Here is a 21,406-nt window from a genome sequence, read left to right as displayed (position 1 = left end):
CTAGTATTAGATGCTTTGGTCAAACGTGTAGCCAGATATCGAGCTTCTTTCCTGTGGGTTGAACTCCCATATTTTTTATGAATGATGCTTACGTGAGGCTGCATTTGGTTGCATAGGAAAAGGGAAGGGAAGGGAAGGGAAGTGAAGTAAAGGGAAGGAGAAAAAATTCCCTTTTGAGTTGTTTGGTTGCAACAGAAGTGAAGTGAAGTGATATCGTGACTGTCGTTCAGATCTCCATACTCTATCTTAAGCAAAACCCCACTATTCCTCACCACTGCACAAGAAGGATACCTGCTGCCATTGGAGTCGGCCGGCAATCCGTTGTGCCAATCAATTGGGTGTTTGACAAGGTCGATTAAATTCAACGTGATATTTGGTTGGAACCATTTCTTTTGTGACCAATCGTGGAGGGATTTTCGAAATTCCAACCAAATTCCGTAATACTTTGGAGATCAGAGCTGGAATGATAGTCTGCCAATAGAGGAAGTCACCGCCCGAAAGTTAAGGTAATTAGATTTCTGCCAAGATGAGAAACATTGGTACGATCCCGAGTTGCCAAAATTCCCTTCTAGTAACTGTTCGATAAATTTCCTATCGCTTGCCTCGTTAATGTCAATTGCTACAAATTAAAGAAGCGATGAATTCGATCCCGTCAGTGATGGTTCCGGTGAGATATGATTATCCAGCTGAAGATAATTGAAGCTTCGGCGAATCATAGTTTTGTAACTCAATGTGAAGACAATCCCAATTAGAAACAATAGACTAAAGAGCATGTGAAAAGCCCTTTTCATCTTAGTAGCAGAGAAGATCCTTCATGCCAACATTAACCATCCAAAGCTCCTAAAAAGAAAGGAAACAAAAAAGATTGAAAAAAAAAAAAGGAAAGGCCATCGCTGGTTCCATGGGTTTTATTTTTTCTTCCTATTTTGGTCGGGAAATAAAAAGGGAAATTTTAATATATAAGTGAATTTTTTTTCACATGTGAGATATATTTCCCTTGCAATCAAACATCTAAATTTATTTTTTCTGGGAAAAAAATTTCACTTTACCTCAAAAATTTGCATTCCCTTAGCAACCAAACAAAAACTTAGAGATATGCCCACACTCCTATGGTTGGTTTTGATGATACCAAACATATGGAGGTATTTCACAATTTTTCTTCAAGTATTGTTTTGTAGAGATTTCATATCAAAGATCGAATTTGGCAAATAAAAGAAAGAAATATATGAAGATTGAAGTCATCAAATGAAGAGTATCAACAAATTGATGTTAATACTTGAAGAAGGTGTCAGACGGTATCAGACTTTGTAGGATCAAGACCTCAAAGTATTAAAGCTTAAAGTGAATTGAAATACATTAAAGATATTAAGCATAGAAGGTCAACATGAAGACTCTTGAAAACCAACTGCAAGAAAAATAAAAGACCTTAATTGTAGTTCAAAGTAATAGTGCACACACCATACACTAGCACTACACTGCATCTCATAAACATGCATTACATATTGCATTCTTTAGTTTATATTAATTTCGAATGACCTTAGGATGTATCTTGAGTTCTTGACCAAGTATAAAGCCCTAAAAGCGGTTAGGAACATGTTAGGAATAATACGGCTTAGGAAATTTCTGAGAAAACAACAATGACCTTATTCAAGGGCATTTTGGTCAACCTCAAAATAGGTATTAGGAGATGGTCCCTTCATGAAAGTTGTATATATGAGTTACAAATCCAACACACTTGGAATCAGGTCAATCTGATTTCAGACCAAAAAGTTACGATCAAAATATTGACAAAAAGTCATATTTCCAAAACCTGTCAAAATGGGTTTGGTCGAGCCTGCGGATGATCGATTGACACTTTTCTGAACAATATGTCCGATTGACCAGTGCTGGATTGGATGACTGACAACTGGCTCATTTTTGCCCAACTGCTCTTTGGCAGTCGACTGGTAGACCCAAAAAGTGACTATTTGAGTGAAATTTCTTATCTATTTTTCTTCCCTAATCTCACCTATATATATTTTTAATGCTAATGAACAATGAATCTTTAACTTTGAAGTAGCATTAGAAGTGAGATTGGTCTATATCATCTCTTGAGTTCAAGTTTTCCATTTTTCATTCAAGAGGAACTCAAGGTTATTTACAAGTCTTCATCTACATTTTAGCATTTGCATTGCCAACATTAAGAGGACTTCAAAGGTGCATTCTTTTATATCATTGCATTTCTTTCACGCACCACAAAAGAGGTAACTCTAAACCTTTCTATTCCACTTCGAATTTATTTTTGTCCAAGAGTTTGGTCAACTTTAGAATTGGACACCTTGTTTACACATTGATCTAGGCCATACTTAAACAAGTATGTAGGAACCTCTCATCCTTAAGAGATTGTAAGGACTCTCTCATCCTTAAGAAATTATAAGGACTCTCTCATCCTTGAAAGAGATTGTAAATGACCCTCTCATCCTTAAAAGAGATTATAAAAGACTCTCTCATCTTACAAAGAGATTGTACGGATCTTCTTATCCTTAGAAGAGTTTGTAAATGTTTTTCTCCTTACCTACTGTACTGAAAAAATGAGAGCTAGTGGAATATCTTAAATTCTTGCTCCTCACTGAAATTTAAGGTCCTTTATTATAAAGATCCACCTTTGCCGACTCGGTGGCAATAGATGTATGGCCTTGTGGAGATTTTAAGCTTTGTTTATTGTTTTTCTAACTTCTCATTGTCGTCTTCTTCTTTTTGTTCTTCTAATAGGGTAGATGTCCTTGTAAAGAAATGGGATCAGCTACATGGATCCTTATTCTCCAATTAGTTCTATGCAAAGTCATACACGATTACAATATTAAGCTATACATGTCCTTCCTCACCACTTCTTCTATGGTTATTTTTTATTTACTTCTAGTTCAATTCAAATGCCTCCATAGCAATGACTCGCAATCACAAAATGTCTGAGTGACTAGTTATTTTTTCTTATTGTAACTAATCATTTAGTTTTATCTTCGTAGGTTGAAATGGTGATTCAAGAAACATTGCGTCTCCACCCTCCAAGACCAGTGTTATCAATTCGGCCGAACCGAATTTTATCAAAAATTCTAACCGAATCCGAATTAAAAATAAAATTCGGTAAAATTCGCGATTTTTTCAAAAGTAAATATAAAACGCGAATAATTCGGACCGAATCCGAATTAAACCGAATTATTCGGTCCATTTAAACAGTATTTAAAAAAAAAAAAAAACCCAATAAGCTTTTTTGACCGCTTTTTTGACCGAATCCTTAAATTAATCAACCGAATAATTCACCGTCCGAATAATTCCCGAATCCGAATTTGCTAACTATGTCCAGGACCAGTGATATCAAGAAAGACATTGAAAAATACAAAGCTAGGAAATCTCTTTATCCCCAAAGGAATAAGATTATGGGACTCGGATACCCACAAGCACCGAGACCCAGATGCTTGGGGACCAGATGCAAATGAGTTCAATCCTAGCAAATTTGAAAATGGCATCTCTAATGCTTGCAAGTTTCCACAAACATATGTGTCATTTGGACATGGGCTTAGGATGTGTTTGGGCCGTAACTTTGCACTGACAGAGTTGAAAGTTCTGCTTTCTCTTATGGTTTCCAAATTCACTTTCTCTGTTTCTCCTAAATATCAGCATTGCCCCATATGTGTGATGGTTGTGGAGCCTAAGTATGAGATGGATCTTCTCACAAAGAAAATATGATTGAAAAATCAAGTAGTAATTGATGAGAAAGAGGGTTTGATATATTTTAAATTTGATTTAAGACTTGGAATGGATAGATATATTTTTGCCCTACATGGTTTTTTTATTATTGTTTTTAAAGAAAAAATCTAATATTAAATATTAAGACAAGAAATTGTTTGAATGGGCAACGTAGAAATGGCTTTATATAGATGTTACTTAGTTATTCAATGTGATAGGATGTGAGTAAACTCCAACTGTTGGATAAGTAGGATTGATTTGGAGCCTTCAACTTGTTTGCAACAAGATTAAATAGCATGATTCTTGCTTTTGAAAATCTAATCTCACCAAATGATGATATGCTTTATATGTGAGTTGAACATCCTGAGGCCCATCTCCCCACCAAATTTGAGCCCTTTTATTTTATTTTTATTTTTTTTTCTGCTGAAAGGTCAACAAAGAATATATTAGAAACAGAGAAATGATAGATTACAAAAAGAAAGCCCTTTGAGATCCTGATCAACCTTCGACTTGGCCATTAGCAGAACAGAAAATCAAAGCTAAAAGAAGAGGAGTTACATAAACCTGAATTGAGACCTATGCTGACCATTCCATTCAAGATCAAAAATAATAAAATATGGAGCTACATCCCAGATAGTTGAACTTCTTGTGGCAGCGGCATGCTTAATTAGCCAACCCATCCACCATTGCATTTATCTCACGGAAACAATAGGAAATCGTCCATGAAATGGAATCCAAACATCCTTTATGCAACCACCACTTTTGCAAAAAGTACCATGAAATATTGTCTTTTAACACAAAACACCACTGCCTGAGAGTCACATTCAATCCACATTTTATTTACTCCAATTGATGCCATAAAAGAAAGCTGCGAACTCCACCTTGAAATGATAATTGAGCCCTCTTATTCGATCATGTGGATTGTATAAAAAAATAATAAAAAAGTGACTCTGTCGGCTCCTAATTGAAAAATCATCAATCTTTGAGCCTAAATTTGGAGTTTTCCTACCCAAAAAATAGTTCAGGAGGTTACAAGACCATACAAACCCTATTTGAATTTTGGATTGGTTTTAGGTGTCATAGCTGCATGTGAGAATGACCTGAACAAGTTGGGGAAAATTCCCACTTCCCACCCCCCACTCCTTATTCTTCTCATGCATGCCCTTCAGTGAATTAATATATATGATATGCAAAAGCTTATTAATTATTGCAAGAGACAAAAGATATAAAATTTCTTAATCCCTAATGGATTCAAATAAAGTTGTTTAATATATTTAAAGCACCCAGCTGGGTGCAACTATAAATTGATGAGATTTTTATACCCCACGGAATCAAGTAATTTCTACTATTCCATCTAAACAACAACTTGAATTTATTTATATATTATTTTTTTTATTTTTTTAGGGCTAAGAATCAGTAAATTAATAAGCTTTCTTAACCATAAGAAAACAAAGAATGAAAGAATACAACATCGAGCTACTATTATATCTTCTTTCAGTATGGCCATCAGTAGAATAGCAACCCAATCAAGCATGGAAAAAAATAAAATTAAGAAATCCTATATCTAGGTCTCAATTGAACATTCCAATTAACATCAACTACAACAAAATTCAAAACCATCTCATAATTAAGCGACTTTTCTCATTATTAGTGCCAGTGCCATCAATATGTATCTAAGCTATCACTCCCAATCAATAATACTAATTATCTAAGAAATGCACCACGGATTGGCTTATTTTCTTATCACACCAATAAGCCTCCATAGTCTAACAAATATTCAAACATGGGCATCAAAAGAAACAACATGAAATTGATGGGAAATGGGAATATCAGAATGGTCTAATTCATTTGTCGGCGTCCTATAGTTTCCCTTCCATCTAGGCATTCAAGAGGAAACCCCCCTACTGGATGAAACAAGTAAAAAAATAGATGCCAGGATATGTATGGGGTAGAGATGTAAACGGATTGAAAATTGATCAAATGTGATCAAATCCGAATATCCCTTGATCGGATAATAGATAATCCCAACGGTTATAAATGCGGATCGTATTTAAAATTTTTATTATCCATTTACATCCTCAACTTGTGTAATCCAGATTTGTTTTCTCTGACGGATACGATTGATTCTCAAATCCTTATTTTCCAGAACTTGCCGAATCTTCTAGAGCACTCAATATCATAGTTACTTTTTTTATTTTTTATTATTATTAGTTTATATATACATACATCCAAATTAGACAGGGGCAGACCTCGGCGCAATGGTGAAGTTGTTTCATTGCGACCTAATGTCATGATATCAATTGGGAAATAGCCTCTTCACGAAGCAGGGGGAAATTTTTGTGCATTATGACCCTTCCCTCCCTAGACCTAGTAGTGGTGGAATCCTCGTGCACTTGGTATTCCCCTCTTAAATCCGATAGTTTATGTTCTTGATTATCTGAATTGAGATTAAAGATGCGTTTGGTAGTCATTCAGCTCCAAAAATGATGTTTCGTGTAAAAAACAGAATTGTCAGTTTCTGTCTCAAAATGTTGTTTAAAAAAAAAATAATTAAATAAATAAAAATAAAAATAAAAAATTTGTTTGGTGAACCTGTTTCAAGAACGAGTACCATAGTTGTAAACTTTTTTTGTATTTGAAACAAAACGAAATGATGAACAAGGTTTCGTCGTTCTATCATTTTGCATTTTTAGCGTCCCTCCCCCCCATCTCATTCAAAGAAAAAACCGAAAAACACCCAATTGACACCAAACACTTTATTCCCTTTTTTTGTTTCCTATAGAACGAAAAAACATCAAAATATTTTTCTGAATGACTACCAAATGCAGCCTAAGGACCTCACCACCTTTTCAAAGAAATTTCTACTTTTCCTATTTGGATACCTTCCATATATAATTGTCATCTTACTGTGGTTTCGTGACTGTCTTGAAAGACAAGTGTTTTTAGAGAGAGAGAGAGAGAGAGAGAGAGAGAGAGAGAGACGGAAGAAGTGTGGTATGTGAAGGGTTTATGGAGCTTGTGTCTGGTTGGGTTTTGCAGTTTGATCGGATATATCGTTAATGTTGTTTGGATGAAGCCGGAGAGGCTTCGAGAGAAGCTAAGAAGGCAAGGTATCACAGGACCTCCACCTACTTCTATTCTGTCTGGAAATGTTGCTGAGATGATGAGGATCAATTCAGAGGCGGTTTCAAATATGAAGTTGCAGGTCAGGGAGCATGGAGATATTGCTGCCCATGATTATACTTCTCTTCTCTTCCCACATTTTGAACATTGGAGAAAACAATACGGTACACTATTAATACCCTTCATATCTTTCTTCTTCATCTTCTTTTGCATTAGTTTCTTAAAATCCTTGTAAGCTTTACAACATATCTTAGTCCCGTTTGCCAACATCCAGAGAACTCGCCTTCTGCTATCTTCCACTCCGAAGTTTAGGATTGAGTTTCCAATTTGATTGGTGAGTCTGAGTTGCCATATTTGAATCTGTAGCTTGGAAGGGCTGTTGGATTGAGCAAGGTTAGGAAAGTCTGGAAAGAAAGAAAGGTTAGGAAGAATAACGCGAAGGGCATTCACGTGCCATTGAAGATGATTATATAGTTGCAGTTCTTTCTTTTTTTTCTTTTTTTTTGGGGGGGGTTGTGGGGTGAAAATAGTTGCAGGTCTTTATGCCATTGCAGAACTGTGATGGTATCTTTTGCCCATAAGGGAGTGTCAGCTCAAATCTAGGATGAGTTGCATTGGCAGAGGTAGAGCCTATAGTTTGGACCCCAACCAAGTAAGTACATAATGGAGAGAGCGGATCAAGTTCACGTACAAGAATGATCCTGGTCCATGGATTTAGAATTAATTTTCTCTCTCTTCATTTAATAGATTTTAAATCTATGAACTAGGAGTGTACGATAACATTTTCGTATTTGAGCCAGATCCGTTCACCATAATGGTGGAGTTAGCACAGAATAGATTCTTTTAGGTTGACCAATGAGAAACCTGCTGACAGTAAAATAATAAAAATAAATAAAGCCATATGGTGCTGGCTAATTTAGTTTAATTAATTATATTAACGACTGTTGGATATAAAAGTTGATTGGCAATATATTATTACAATTAATTCGGTAGTTAGTCATTCACTTTCTTATTTAAATAAAAAATATATATTTAATTTTAATATTTTTTTGTATCTAAGGAAAAATCATTCATTATGAACCAATCATACTAAATTATTTATTCTCAAACCTTATCAAATAGACACATGTATGGTAATTATATATTATGGGAAACTATTTTCTTTAGGGGAGTGTGGGGGTTGCACCCAAACACATGGAAGGGGGCAAAAGGACTGCCCCACCTCCTATGAAAAGCAATAATGTTTGCTATGTTGATGCTTCTTGCACTCCTGTTGGTCCATTCGATGGTGCAAGGGCTGTGTTCGTAGATAGAAAACATTCTCTCAAATATTGTAGGAATTAGAAAGAACACTACCCGATAATGTGTACCTGCGCCCACACACAATGGGTGTAAAAAGACCGCCCTGCCATGCCTTGAAGATGCTTGCTTCCCTCTTCCATTGGTCGAGAATGCTACTTGATTATTTAGCTTTTATCGCCCTACCCTATTATGTATGTTATCACATATACACATATGACATGGTTTGTGATACCCTATAAAAATTGTATTGAAATCAAACCAAAATAAATATGAAACCATTTATGAAATCAAATAAAATCAAACCATATAGATATGATTTCAGTATTAAAAATGCATTCGATCAAGCTCTCGATACGGTATGATTTTGATTTCTCCTTTCTATCTCCTATACCAAACCAACCATAGTTTACATGTTTGTTGTTGCAGGTCTAGTATACATGTTTTCAATTGGAAGGAATCAAAACTTGTACATAAATCACCCTGATCTGGTGAAGGAGATAGGCCAAGTTATGTCTTATGATTTAGGCAGGTCATTGCAGGTAACAATGACGCTTAGACCTTTGCTAGGTAAGGGCGTTATTCCCTCCAAAGGCCATCTTAGGTCCCACCAAAGGAAAATCATTTCAGCTGAGTTCTCTATGGACAAGGTTAAGGTACTTAATAAATTAAACACTCATATTTGTTCACTATCAGTGGAAAAAAAAAAAAAAACCTCAGTTTGGAAATATATATATTTCATGAGGAATTGTTTCTATAGCCTTCTTCCTATGTTCAAATAGATTGGGGTTTTGCAATAAGTAATTATCCCACATCGGATGTGAATATCTTAATGCAAAGGGTTATAAGGATTTGAGCGTATCCTCTGCTTTAATGACTAACTTTTAAATATTAATTCTATCCAAATTTCTAAAAGTGGAATCAGAGCCGGGGTGACACATCTATTGTGCCTCCCAAAACCCTATCAGGTCCATTGACACCCCTACTAAAGTAGCTCAACAGATCGTAACAAGCTTGAAGAGTTTTTTTCCTACTAAAATAAAGAATCCCATCCATATTAATACTCAAACAGGCACGATGGGTTCGTGCGCCATTTTCATAGGTCGTTTTTAACTTGTGGGTGTAGGGCATGGTGGGGCTAATGGTGGAGTCTGGGGTAACATTGATTGAAAAATGGGGGAAGCGAATAGTTGAATCTGAAGGAGGGATTGCTGAGATAAAAGTTGATGAAGATTTGAGGGAGTTTTCTGCCAATGTCATCTCTAGAGCTTGTTTTGGGAGTTCCTACTCTCAAGGCAAAGACATCTTCATGAAGATCCGAGTCCTTGAAAAGATGTTGTCCGAGAAACGCTTTCTACATAAGGGATCAACTCTTAGGTATGATCTACCACTTGATATCCACCTGAACATTAACAAAAAGATTTCTTTCTTCTATGCCTTGACAGTTACTAGTGTTATAGAGAAGCAAACCTAGTAGTAAACCTTTGCACCCAAAGAAAAAGAAAAAAAGGTAGTAAACCTCGATTTCGCTTTTTCTAAGAGTGTTTGAGGACCCCTACTGACGGCAATGCCAAACATAGATTGTTTTTTCATTGAGTTTTTTTATGTTTTATTCTTTCAATAAAATTTATGATCTTCTAACTAGGAAAAAAAATAAAAAAACTAGTAATAAATGTTTTGCCTAAATGCACAGCTAGACATCAAGCTTCTTTCCTTTGGGCTGAACTCCCATTTTTGTGAGAATGAAGTTTATTGGGATGCTCAGGCAAGTGCAAGATTTTGATTTGCTACTTTCTAGTTTTATTTATGATTTATCTCTCTTCTGATGGAAGTACTAAAGATAGAATTTCAAAAAATTTCTGTAAGTGTCTTCCATACCTTGAATTTAATTAGGTAAATATTTTTTACAGTTGATATATTTTTTGTTGACCTTTAGCAAAAAGCAAAAGGCATATTTCGGTGTAAAACTATAGTAAGAAAGTGTTTCTGAAGTGAAATCTTATTATAAAAACGTGGCAAGAAAGTATTTATGAACTGAAGCTTTGAAGTTTCTTTGACTAGTAATGCTTTTATTTTTTTCTCAACTAGAAATTTTCCAAGCAAGAGTAACAGAGACGTTTGGAAGCTAGAAAAAGAGATCAAATCATTGATATTGAAAACAGTAAAGGAGCGCGAAGAAAAAAGCTTGGATAACCCAAGCTTAGAGAAGGATCTATTACAAATGGTCCTAGAGAGTGCTAAGAATAACAAGTTAAGCACAAAGGAATCTAAACGTTTCATAGTGGATAACTGCAAGAACATCTACTTTGCTGGTCATGAGACTACAGCAGTAGTTGGAGGTTGGTGCATTATGTTCTTAGGTTTATATCCCAAATGGCAAGACCGTGTACGTCGAGAAGTTGCACAAGTTTGCAGAGGCCAATCCCCAAATGCTGACGCTCTACGGAAGATGAAAATGGTATGCAATTATGTAGTTAACTTCTTCAATTACTTCAACTAATTTGAAGTGATCTGTTCATTTTATTTATTGCAATTTGTTAGGTGAAATCTCTCTTTTGCATAGTGAAACATTTTCTTCTTCGCCTAAGAATGTAACACACCACACTGGTGTGTGAACCTTGTTAAATCTTTGTATTCTACGGATCTATAGTTTGTTTATTTTTTGTATTTCTTGGTGTTTGCTCTAACACAATTGATCATTTTAGTTTTCTCTTTGCAGATTGAAATGGTGATTCAGGAAACATTGCTACTCTACCCTCCAACACCATTCATTTTAAGAGAAACATTGAAAGATACGAAGCTAGGAGATCTCATTCTTCCCAAAGGCATAAGATTGTGGACTCAGATACCCCAATTGCACCGAGACCCTAAGATTTGGGGACCAGATGCAAACGAATTCAATCCTAGTAGGTTTGAAAATGGCATCTCTGAGGCTTGCAAGTTTCCACAAACATATGTGCCCTTTGGAGCTGGGCCTAGGATGTGTTTGGGCCGTAACTTTGCATTGGCAGAGATGAAGATTCTGCTTTCTCTTATGGTTTCCAAATTCACTTTCTCTATTTCTCCTAGATATCAACATTGCCTCACATATGTGATGATTATTGAGCCTAAGTATGGAGTTGATCTCCTCGTAAAGAAAATATGATTGAAAAATCAAGTAGTAGACGATAAGAAAGAGGGTTTGGTATGATTTTAGATTTATTTAAGACTTGGAATAGATAGATAGACATTGTTTGAATGAGTCAAGTAGAAATGGCTTTATATGGATTGTACTTAGTTATAAAATGTGAAAGGATGTGTGTTAACTCCAACTGTTGGATAAATAGGATTGATTTTATAGCCTTCAATTTGTTTTCAACAAGTTTAAAATGCTTGATTCTTACTTTTGAAAGTTTAATCTCAGTAAGGCTATGTTTGGTTGCAGGGAAAATTTAAAGGGAAGGTCGGGAAGTGAAATTTTCAAACTTAAAAAATAAACTTCTGTAATCATCACCCATGTTATTTAGTAGTGATGCATTTTACATGTAATTTTATTTTATATTTTTCTTTATAGCAAGGGTTTTAAATGCAAAGTAAAGTGAAATTTAATAACCAAATATGACATGATTTAGAGTTCGTGATATAGTCCCATGAAGTAATGATTATAAAGTTTCATTTTTAAGTTTGAAATTTCATTATCCTTTACTTTAATTTCCCTTACGATCAAAACGGAGCCTAAATGATGATATGCTTTATATGTGAATTGAGGATCCTAAGCCCCATCTCTCCGTCAAGTTTGGGCCCTCTTATTCAACCATGTGGCATTCATAGGAAAAACCCACCCCTTCCCCCCCCTCCCAAAAAAAAAAAAGTCCATGTGATTACAAGACCATACAAACCCTATTTCGAGTGTTATTTTAAAGGATAACCCACTTGGGTGATCCTCAACTTTTTGCTAAACCTCTAATGTCGGGTGATGGAGGTTTTCATAATTTGATTTATATGCATATGGACAACATTCTCTTATTAAATTTTTTTGAAAGACAATAAAAAAAGTTGTTGGAATAATTGTTAGGGAATGTAAAGGAGTTTTTTGAAAGACTTATTAAGTTTATTTTTCGAAAAAAAAAATAACATTATAGAAAATTATTATGAAGTACATCCAAAGCATGGTTTTAAAACTTGGATTGAATTAGTTGGTATTAGCTGGATTAGATTGATCTTGGCCTTCATCGATCCCAATCTTTGATTGATTCACTGATAAAGCATAAGGGTAAAATGATAATAAAAGAAATTAATATTATCAAAAAAACATGGTATCGAATACAATTTGATCCAATTCAAAGTGATCCAGATTGATATCAGATCAGTATCGAGCTTGACTGATGTGATATCGATCCCAAGTTTTAAAACCTTGATCCAAAATTAAAGGACCCACCCGATCATCTACAAACTTGGGCCTGAAAAGCCAAACCTACCCAATGCCTGCCCAAAAATTTTTGGGCTTGGGTTAGGGTTTTCAGCCTATGAAACTACTCTAGGGACTAAAAAATCTACTCCGAGGTTGGGCCTGGCTAGGCTTCATGCTAAGGCCTCGGGGCTAGCTGCTAGGCTTGGTCGGGCCCTATATATGTTACATGTTGTATTCAAACTTTTCATATATAGAGTTTTTTTTTTTTTTTTTTGGGGGGGGTGGTTGGTTTAATTTTGTTGAAAATTGAAGAGTTGGGGAATTGAACCCATGACATTTTAAAAATTAAAGAAACCGTAGACCATCAAGGGAAATTAAAAAAAAAAAAAAAATTATTTTCCCATAAATATAAAATAAAATAAAAATAAGATAAAATTTTGCTTAGGTTCCAACTTTCAAACATTCAAAGGCAAAGTTTAGCCTGACTGAGTGAAGGGCTACACTAGAGAGGATTGTAATCCCATTATCTCTTGTCTAACATTTTTAGCATAGTCAAGAAGACTTAAAGTGAGATATTGGATTCTGTATCTTCGAGGATTTTCATAAGCTCATGTATTCTATGAGTGATTGTTCTTTCTTGCATATAAATTCTTCGCCTTTTGGCTTTTTATGAAGTCGGACAGCCTCAACAAATTTTTTATGTTTTACATGCAACACTAGACGTACTTGTACATTCGGGAGTCTGCCTCCCGCACCTGTGCTCTTGTGTTTGCCTCTCTCCTTTTTGTAAATGACCTCCTTACTATCTATAGATTGAACTAAAATAGAGACGTTGATTTAGAGCATAGGCCTACAAAAGAAAGGCTGTTTTAAATAAACAATCAAAAAAGAAAGTGCAAGAGGATGAACAGAAAGAAGGAAAGAGTATACGAGAGAATACAATGGAAAGAAAAAGAGTCATTAAGAGAAGGGTAATGGGTATTGAACAGCATAGAAGCCACACTCCCAAACAGAAAACACTTCCCATGCATATAGTAGTATTTTGGATGTCAAGTTTGCTCATTATTTTGCAGCTTCTAATTCGGAACAGTTTGTACCCAAAAAAAAAAAAAAAAAATTCAGAACAGTCCATAAAATAAAATAAATAAATAAATTAAAAAAAAAATATATATATATATATATATATATTTCGGTGAAATAGAAATATATTATTGAACTATTAGTCTTTCTAAAGCAACTATGGTAGAAATCGTTGGATTTCAAACCAAGATGTAGTGCTTTAATCCCAAATTAGAGGTGTCAATGGGCCGGGTTGGGATGGGTTTTTCAAAACCCAAACTCAAGATCTCTTCACTTAATCCAAGTCCGGCCCAACTTGGTTTCGGCCTGAAATTCTTGACCCTAACCTGCCCTATGAGCTGAAATCTCAGGCTCAAAGGTGGGCTAGGGTGGGTTCGAGATGACTAGGCTTTTTGACACCCTTATCCCAAATCCAATCTCGAATTTGAACACCTTGGTTCTCATTGAAATACCCACGTGACCACTTTTTACAGGACCTTGGAGGGACAAATGTACCCATGACTTGTGGGTCATTTTACAGTTAAAGGTTTACAAACTGTTACCAAAAAATTAAAAATTCTCCAATGGGAGAATCAACCTAATCAACGGTCCAAATCTAATTGCCTCTAATTACGTGGGTCGTTAAAGCTAAGATTCCTCGGTGGGCCAGGTGATCTAATACACCCTTCCCAGTTTCCACAGAAAAATCTTCCCCTTAATGGTGGTACCCATGACTTGTGGGTCATTTGGCCTCTAAAATCTCATACGTCCTAATCAGAGCCTTGTGTCAAGTGGCAAGTGGCAAGTGGCAAGTGGCAAGTGGCAACAATTAACCCGAATTGATGGTGGCCCCCACGTTGATAGCCGTCAAGCCAATCACGACATTTTGACAGTATTTTGGAATCATACACACGTGGCGTCGTTGAATGGGACTCTCACGTGTCCATCTTTGTAACGGCCTCATATAATGGGACAAACGAATATTCGGTTAGGATCATTTTTTCTGGTAAAACTATATTCGATTACGCTACGCCGCCGCCTGAAAGTGACACTACTCGACAAAATCAGAAGGCTTGAGCCTGGAATTGACCGACCATGGGCCGAGCCCATGCTGTTTTGGATCAAAATATTCGGCCTTTTCTCTTTTTAGGTTGTTTTAACTCTTTTTTTTTTTTTTTGGCTGACGACAGGTATTCAGGCCTTCAACTTGACTAGTCCCGTGGGCCCATATTGACCCCATAATCTTATGGATCGGGTCATACTGGGTTGAATGAGAACCATTCAACTTTTACTGAAAGCAGTGAAGGGGATTAAACACCCCGTGTGAGTAGCCTAATGTGTGCCTAATGAGAGTCGAACTTAGAACGTCAGAGTTTACGATTCGTACCAAGTTCATTGTTCACCAACTAAGGGTGTCAATTCAGAACCAAATCCAAAAATCAAATCTAGATCCGGACCGAAAACCTTGAACCATATCCAACCCATTATAATATGGTTAAATCCTGGATCTGAAACAAGTATTTGTAATTCAATTCTGTCCGGATCTGGATTTATGCCAAGAACCGACGGTTCTAACTGAAACCAGACCGGACTGGATAACTTAGGGCCCGTTTGATAACGTTTCAAGAAACGCGTTTCTGCCATTTCTGTTTCCAGAAACAGCAGAAACGGAGCAGAAAGCGTTTGATAAAACTGTTTCGTTTCACTTATTTTTAGAAATAGAAATAGAAATTTTTACTTATTCATGGTTCAAGAAACGACCCAAGCGAAACAAATTCAACTTGTTTCGCCGTTTCTGGAAACGACTTGTGGCAATTCTTTCACTGGTTACCATCGACTTCTAAAAACATGACTTATCAAACACCTTCAATTCCGTTTCTGTTTCTAAAAATTGAAATTTATGTTTCTGTCGTTTATTGAAACATAAATGACAGAAACGTTATCAAACGAGCCCTTAATCTCCACTTTTTCCTCTTTAATTTCCTCTGTAACTAAGAACTTATATTCAGTTGTTAGAAGCCCAAAATTTACCTCTTTTTTTGCTCTTTAATCTACATAAAGTGATTTTAGAGAATTTGATACTATAAGAGTTCATCATTCTTTGCATATTGTGTTTTAAAGTAGTGAAATTAATGATATTAGAAGTTCAATAGATGATCCATAGCTCATGATTTTTTTTTTTTTTTTCATTATTTTGTTGGGGAAGACCAATAACATAGCGAATAAACATTTACATTTTGTCTTATGAATAACAACTGCATAACAAAATCGAATTTGAAACTGGATACTGGAACCAAATAAGAACCGAATACAAAATCCAAATAGGAACTGGATAGGTCGGGTACGAGTACCGATTTTCAGAACCGAGATGGGACTTGGTCTGATTCTCGATCACACTAACACTCTTGGAACCGAATACCTGGTTCCGGACTGATTGACACCCTTATCATCAACTGTGCTACCCCCTTGGATTTTTTTAACTCTTTTCCTCATTCTCTAGAACCTATTTAACTTCAAGAACCCTCAAAATCATTAATTGATTATTTAATCAGATTGGATAATTATTTTTACGATAATTTGGATTTTATTTTAGATACCCTTTAACCGAATACAAATACCCCTAAACGAATACAAATATTCGAATTAGCGTATCAAGTATCCATTTACATCTCTAACTACTTGGATTCGCTACATCCATGGAGGACGATGCTTTTATACTTCCTATCATATATTCGGTAACAGAGCATCATCTCTCCCCGAATCAAAAGGATTCCATTTCAATGTTTGACCACATGTCCCATTCAGTGCGGTCCTGCTTTTTTCAATTCTTCTCTTCTTTTTTAACTGAAAACCTTTTCTGCCATGTCATCAAGTACGGTCGAGAATTCCAAAGTCCACCAACAGTCGTCATCCAGCGTGTCAAACACGTGGCCTCCATTTACAATCAACGGATGAGATCAAGCCGCGACTCCCACATGATTCTTAACTTCAAACTGAAGGTAAAACAAGTGGGCCCCCACCGCTGCTCTCAACTGAAACCTTATGAGAGGACCCACGCAAATCTGATACCTTGCTATTCACCGTTTCCTCTCTCTCCTGCGGAACTGCAGAAGAAGATAAGCAAAAAGAGAGAGAGAGAGAGTTCTTCGGTTATCAAAAAGTTCAATTTTAAGGTTCGATTTCTTCTATTTGGGAAGAACAAATTCTGATCGTTAGGTTTCTTTTGGTTACTTTCAGTATTGATTTTCATTTACAGATTTCAAATTCTTTATAGAAAATCTGAACTTTTTTTTCTCCTCCGGCGTAATCCATTATCAAAGAGAAGAAATTCCTATTCCGTGATAATCTTCTTTTGCTGCAACTTTTTGGATTACTAATGGAAATGAGTTTAGCTTGGAAGTCTTTTATCAAAGAATCGTTTTATGCTAAAAGAGATGTTTCGTTGCTTGCAGGGTTCGTTCCTTGTTTTTTTGGCGGGAAACAGATTAGGTTTTCGTCGGTGATGCCGTATCTTGTGCGCGATGGTTTGTTTATCGGCAACATCGGTGACGCTGCTGAGATTCTACAGAACGGGAGCAGTGAAATAACACATATTTTATCGCTTTTAAGCTCTGCTTCGATTTCTTTCTTTACTGAATGGCGCTCTAGTATTTCTATTCCTGCAAAGGAAATCCGGAAGGTGTTTGTTGGAGGATCTGGTAGTGGTTCAGGCTCTGAGGATGACGCCGTTGACAGTTCGAAGAAGGCGATTGCACCAAATAAGCTTCTTTGCTCGCTTGAATATGCTGGGAAGGATTTGAAAATGGTGAGAATGGCGGTTCCTTTGAGAGATATGGAGAGTGAGAATTTATTGGATTACTTGGATGTGTGTTTGGATTATATTGATGAGAGTAGAAAAGAAGGATCAATTTTGGTGCATTGCTTTGCAGGTGTTTCCAGAAGGTATTGATGTCAAAATCTCGTTATGTATGTCATTTTATTGTTCCATATAACTTGTTTTCCGTTTATAGTTGCTGCTGCTTTTTTTTTTTCTCAATCTATTCTTGCTTCACAAGAAGTTCCCACAAAAATCATCTTGAATTTTCAGATTGGGTATTTCTGCATTTTGTTCCATTACCTTCTATATTGGCACTTCTACATACTTTTTTGTTAAGAGAAGTACTAGACATTGGATGCTCCCAAATTGATCTTCCACCTTAGATATCTATATTCTAGGTTTAAGTTTTGCAGCAAATAGATTGCATTGTTTTATCAAACTAATCCAATCCCTTGATTTTTTGTCACGAGAAGTGATGGTTATCAAGAAGCACCGTTTTATATTTGATGAATATTGGAATTGGATGATGATATGAGAAGGAAGTTTGTGAAGTTAGAACTTCTGCTAGGAGGAACGAAATCCTTATCATCCCAACAACTTGTGGTCAATTATGCAACTACAGTTCCACCATTCAATTCTCTCTAGTAAAACACTTTCTTACTATTTAAATCCAAGTTCTTTTACTTTCTTATTGTTTCTCAAGTGCCTTCAACTTGGACTATATGACTTCTTGACCCTGTTTGTCGGTTTTTGTTTTCCCACTATTAGTGCTACCTCTGGGTTCCTTTCCTGTCTTGTCACTTATCTCTCTCAACATTCTCATCTCAGTTATGCTTATTTTATGCATGTGTTGGGGATGCTCAGCATTCTGCTTCCTGAAGCATGAAACTCTTATAACCATCTGATAAAATATTCTCTTTAACTTTCAATATTTTATGTCAATCTCATAGCACAGGTTCCCATTAACAAATAAGTGAAAAAAAAGGATATGTAGTAACTAAATAGTCCTTGCCAGATAGAAACATCATCTGAAACTGATGAATAATATAAGAAGAAGAAAATGACTACTTTTGTTGCATTATTTGGAGTGGCATAAAATTGAGTATCTTATTATTACTACACTGATCCAATTGAGTACCTTTTATGTATGCCAAAGCTGCCTCTTAAGGGTGTCGTGTGTTACCCTTCTAACCTGCAATTTTGTCATCATTATTAACAATGTTCAAAAATATCATATTTGGCCACTTACTAGCAGTCTAGAACCATATGAGTTACTGTTTATTCTTTTCTCCAGCTTTCTCACATGAAATTTCCATCTTCGAAAGATTGACTTTTCGTTCCTGTTGATCAATGTTGAGATTTGATGGCATGGAGTTTAGCAGAACAGGCCTGCCCTCATAGCATACATTTTCAGTTCTATATATTTCTCAGGGTTTACATCCTTCTTTGCTTGTTTATTCGTTGCAGTGCGGCTATCATTACAGCATATCTGATGAAAACTGAGCAACTATCTCAAGAAGGTATTCAGCAGATCCATTTTTGTAATTTTTTGCAGTATTTTCATATTCTTTTACTGTGCACATTGTTTCTTGTTTTTCTTTATTTATTTCTTTCTTTCTTTCTTTCTTTCTTTCTTTATTATTATTTATTTTTTATGCTTTTTGGAATCTAACTCCTTGCTTAGAGGTTTCGGTGGTTAGATTCTGTATTGTTTCATCATTTTCCTTTACGTCTGTCCTTTTCTCTATAATCCTGCAGATGCACTTGAATCTTTAAGGCAAAGCTGTGAGTTTGTTTGCCCCAATGATGGTTTTCTGGAACAGGTGATAATAGTGAATGCTCTCCTGATTTTATGGTTTGCAAGGGAACACTGAAAAAATAGATGAAGCACATTGTAACATTTTTTTTATGCCATAGTGATTTGTCCCCCTTTTGCATGCAGTTAAAAATGTTTGAAGAAATGGGTTTCAAAGTTGATCCTGCAAGCCCCATATATAAACGATTTCGCTTGAAAGTATTGGGTAGGTATTGATTCCGATCTTTCTTTCCCCTTTCTTTTTCTTTCCAATTTTCATTGTTGTTTATGTTGGGTCAAAACTTAGCTTTGTTCCATTGGATTAAATGTAAATTCTAGGCATACCTTATATTCATCAAACAAGGACACCTTTTACACACTTGATATTGTCATTCTGTGCTTATCTTCTAGGTTTTGAGACCTTTGATGTCAGACCTATAAAGTCATAATGTCTTTCATTGTACAAATAGCAAATGGGTGGATATTTAGGATCAAGGGGTTATATTGTTTCTTATATTGCATTTCTCTTGGGCCCATTGGTGAATGTCTTGGATTCCAAAGCAAATAATCCATCTGAAAGAGCAGATTATTTGGAATGATTTGGTGATGATTTTTTGTGGGAGAAAGTGGGTTGATTAGCAGGTAATGGGACTGGTTTAAGTTCTGCTTTGATAAACAAGAAAACAACCAGTACGACCATAATATTGAGTGATCATTTTTCCCCTAACAGCATCTATTTTCTCTTACAACCCAGGCTGATCAGTGTTGGGGTTCTGTTTTAGCCATATTATCACTCTTTGTGGGAAATTATTATGAGAGGATAGCAGGATATCATACTAAGTCATAGAATGGAGGGGGAAACCTCATAATTTTTAGTTAAATTTGTTTTCGTGTCTACTTATTGCCATGCCATTTTCATCCTTTTTTTTGTTTCCTTTTGTTGACTGTTGTTCTTATGGAAACGAATTGCTTCACTGTGGTTAATCATTTTAGCATTTCCGGCTTCATCCTTCATGGTCACCATGACTCCTAAAAAAACCTGAAAAAAAAAGAAAAAGATGGCCATGTTATCCAAACTTCAATCAGTTACTCATCATTTCTTTATTAACTCAATTCTTGGTTGTTGTTTGGATGGTGCTTAATCTGAAATAGACCTACCTCAGTATTTAAGTATAGTATGCTTGGCATGAAAGAATTTCTTTTGGGCTTCGGTTGTAGCATTGGAAACCAACCAAAAGAAATTATGCAATGAAACATGCAGTTGGTTCTATGTTAATTCTGTCACAAGTACAATAAGATGCACCGTTGTCAAAGGGTAGAAATGGGAAATGATGAGTGGGGAGAATGTTGGGCGTTTTTGCATCCTGAACACTGCTGCTACGTCCGAACACTGACTGGGACAAAAAATTCACAATACCATCCTGAAGTTCTTTAATACAACTAAGGAGATTCACATTTCTCATTTAGTTGCATCCCCCCCCTCTTCCACCCGGGGTGCTTCCCTGGGCCAACCTTAATCCATTTAGGTTTAGTACATTTGACAACATGGGATTTAGTTGAGCTCCAAGGTTGATTCTTCAGTTAGATGGGATTACACAGTGATATTTCAGTTACTTGGGTTGGATCTGGCTTGGTCCTACTGAGCAAATTGCCACCTTGGATTACAATTCACTATTGGGTTCTCTTTCTTTTTGGTATAAATGAGGCACCTTGTCTGTATTGATCTATATATATGCTCTGAATTGACAACTCTTCCAAGTTCATATCAATGACCATGATTTCAGGTGAATTGTATAACCGGGGGGAGAAGATTGACAGCTCCAAATTTGGGGCTGATCCTGGTGTGCCCTTAGAAGTAGTCTCTTCGGAGGTAGCAGAATCCCCAAATGGAGAAGCTAAATCAACTCTGGCTTACCGCTGCAAAAAGTGCCGTAGAGTTGTTGCATTGAAAGATAATGTTGTTAGTCACATTCCAGGCGAGGGAGAGACATCATTTGAGTGGCAAAAGAGGAGAAGTGGAAATCCCTTCAACAAGTTTGATGAGCATGAGTGCTCGTCTATCTTCGTTGAGCCCCTTCGATGGATGACCATAGGTATGAACTATAACTAGTCTTATGTCATAAATTTCCCTTCTTTAGATTTATGCCTGATTGAATAAATTTTGCGTTCACCTATGACCGTAAGGTAAATAACCTCTCCC

General features: G+C 36.0%; 2 protein-coding genes across 2 annotated transcripts in view; both read left to right on the top strand.

The window, feature by feature from the left end:
* The first annotated feature begins 6,177 nt into the window (after positions 1-6,177).
* On the top strand, positions 6,178-11,450 carry LOC122068078 (cytochrome P450 714A1-like). The gene is made up of 6 exons (XM_042631926.1): positions 6,178-6,186; positions 6,656-7,010; positions 8,575-8,801; positions 9,272-9,522; positions 10,234-10,603; positions 10,865-11,450. The coding sequence occupies exons 1-6, from the start codon at positions 6,178-6,180 to the stop codon at positions 11,288-11,290; spliced, it is 1,638 nt and encodes a 545-aa protein (XP_042487860.1). The 3' UTR covers positions 11,291-11,450.
* A 5,212-nt stretch (positions 11,451-16,662) lies between these two features.
* LOC122068071 (dual specificity protein phosphatase 12-like) overlaps positions 16,663-21,406 on the top strand; it is a 6,220-nt gene continuing 1,476 nt past the window's right edge. Inside the window, exons 1-6 of the mRNA XM_042631919.1 lie at positions 16,663-16,767; positions 17,047-17,536; positions 18,879-18,931; positions 19,170-19,234; positions 19,354-19,432; positions 20,991-21,299. Coding sequence (XP_042487853.1) covers positions 17,097-17,536; positions 18,879-18,931; positions 19,170-19,234; positions 19,354-19,432; positions 20,991-21,299 — 946 coding nt within the window. The 5' untranslated portion in view covers positions 16,663-16,767; positions 17,047-17,096. The remainder of the gene's footprint in view (positions 16,768-17,046; positions 17,537-18,878; positions 18,932-19,169; positions 19,235-19,353; positions 19,433-20,990; positions 21,300-21,406) is intronic.

The sequence above is a fragment of the Macadamia integrifolia genome, unplaced genomic scaffold, assembly GCF_013358625.1.
Source record: "Macadamia integrifolia cultivar HAES 741 unplaced genomic scaffold, SCU_Mint_v3 scaffold337, whole genome shotgun sequence".
Taxonomy (NCBI): domain Eukaryota; kingdom Viridiplantae; phylum Streptophyta; class Magnoliopsida; order Proteales; family Proteaceae; genus Macadamia; species Macadamia integrifolia.
Note: the sequence above shows the minus strand (reverse complement) of the source record. Positions and strands in the feature narration are given on the sequence as shown.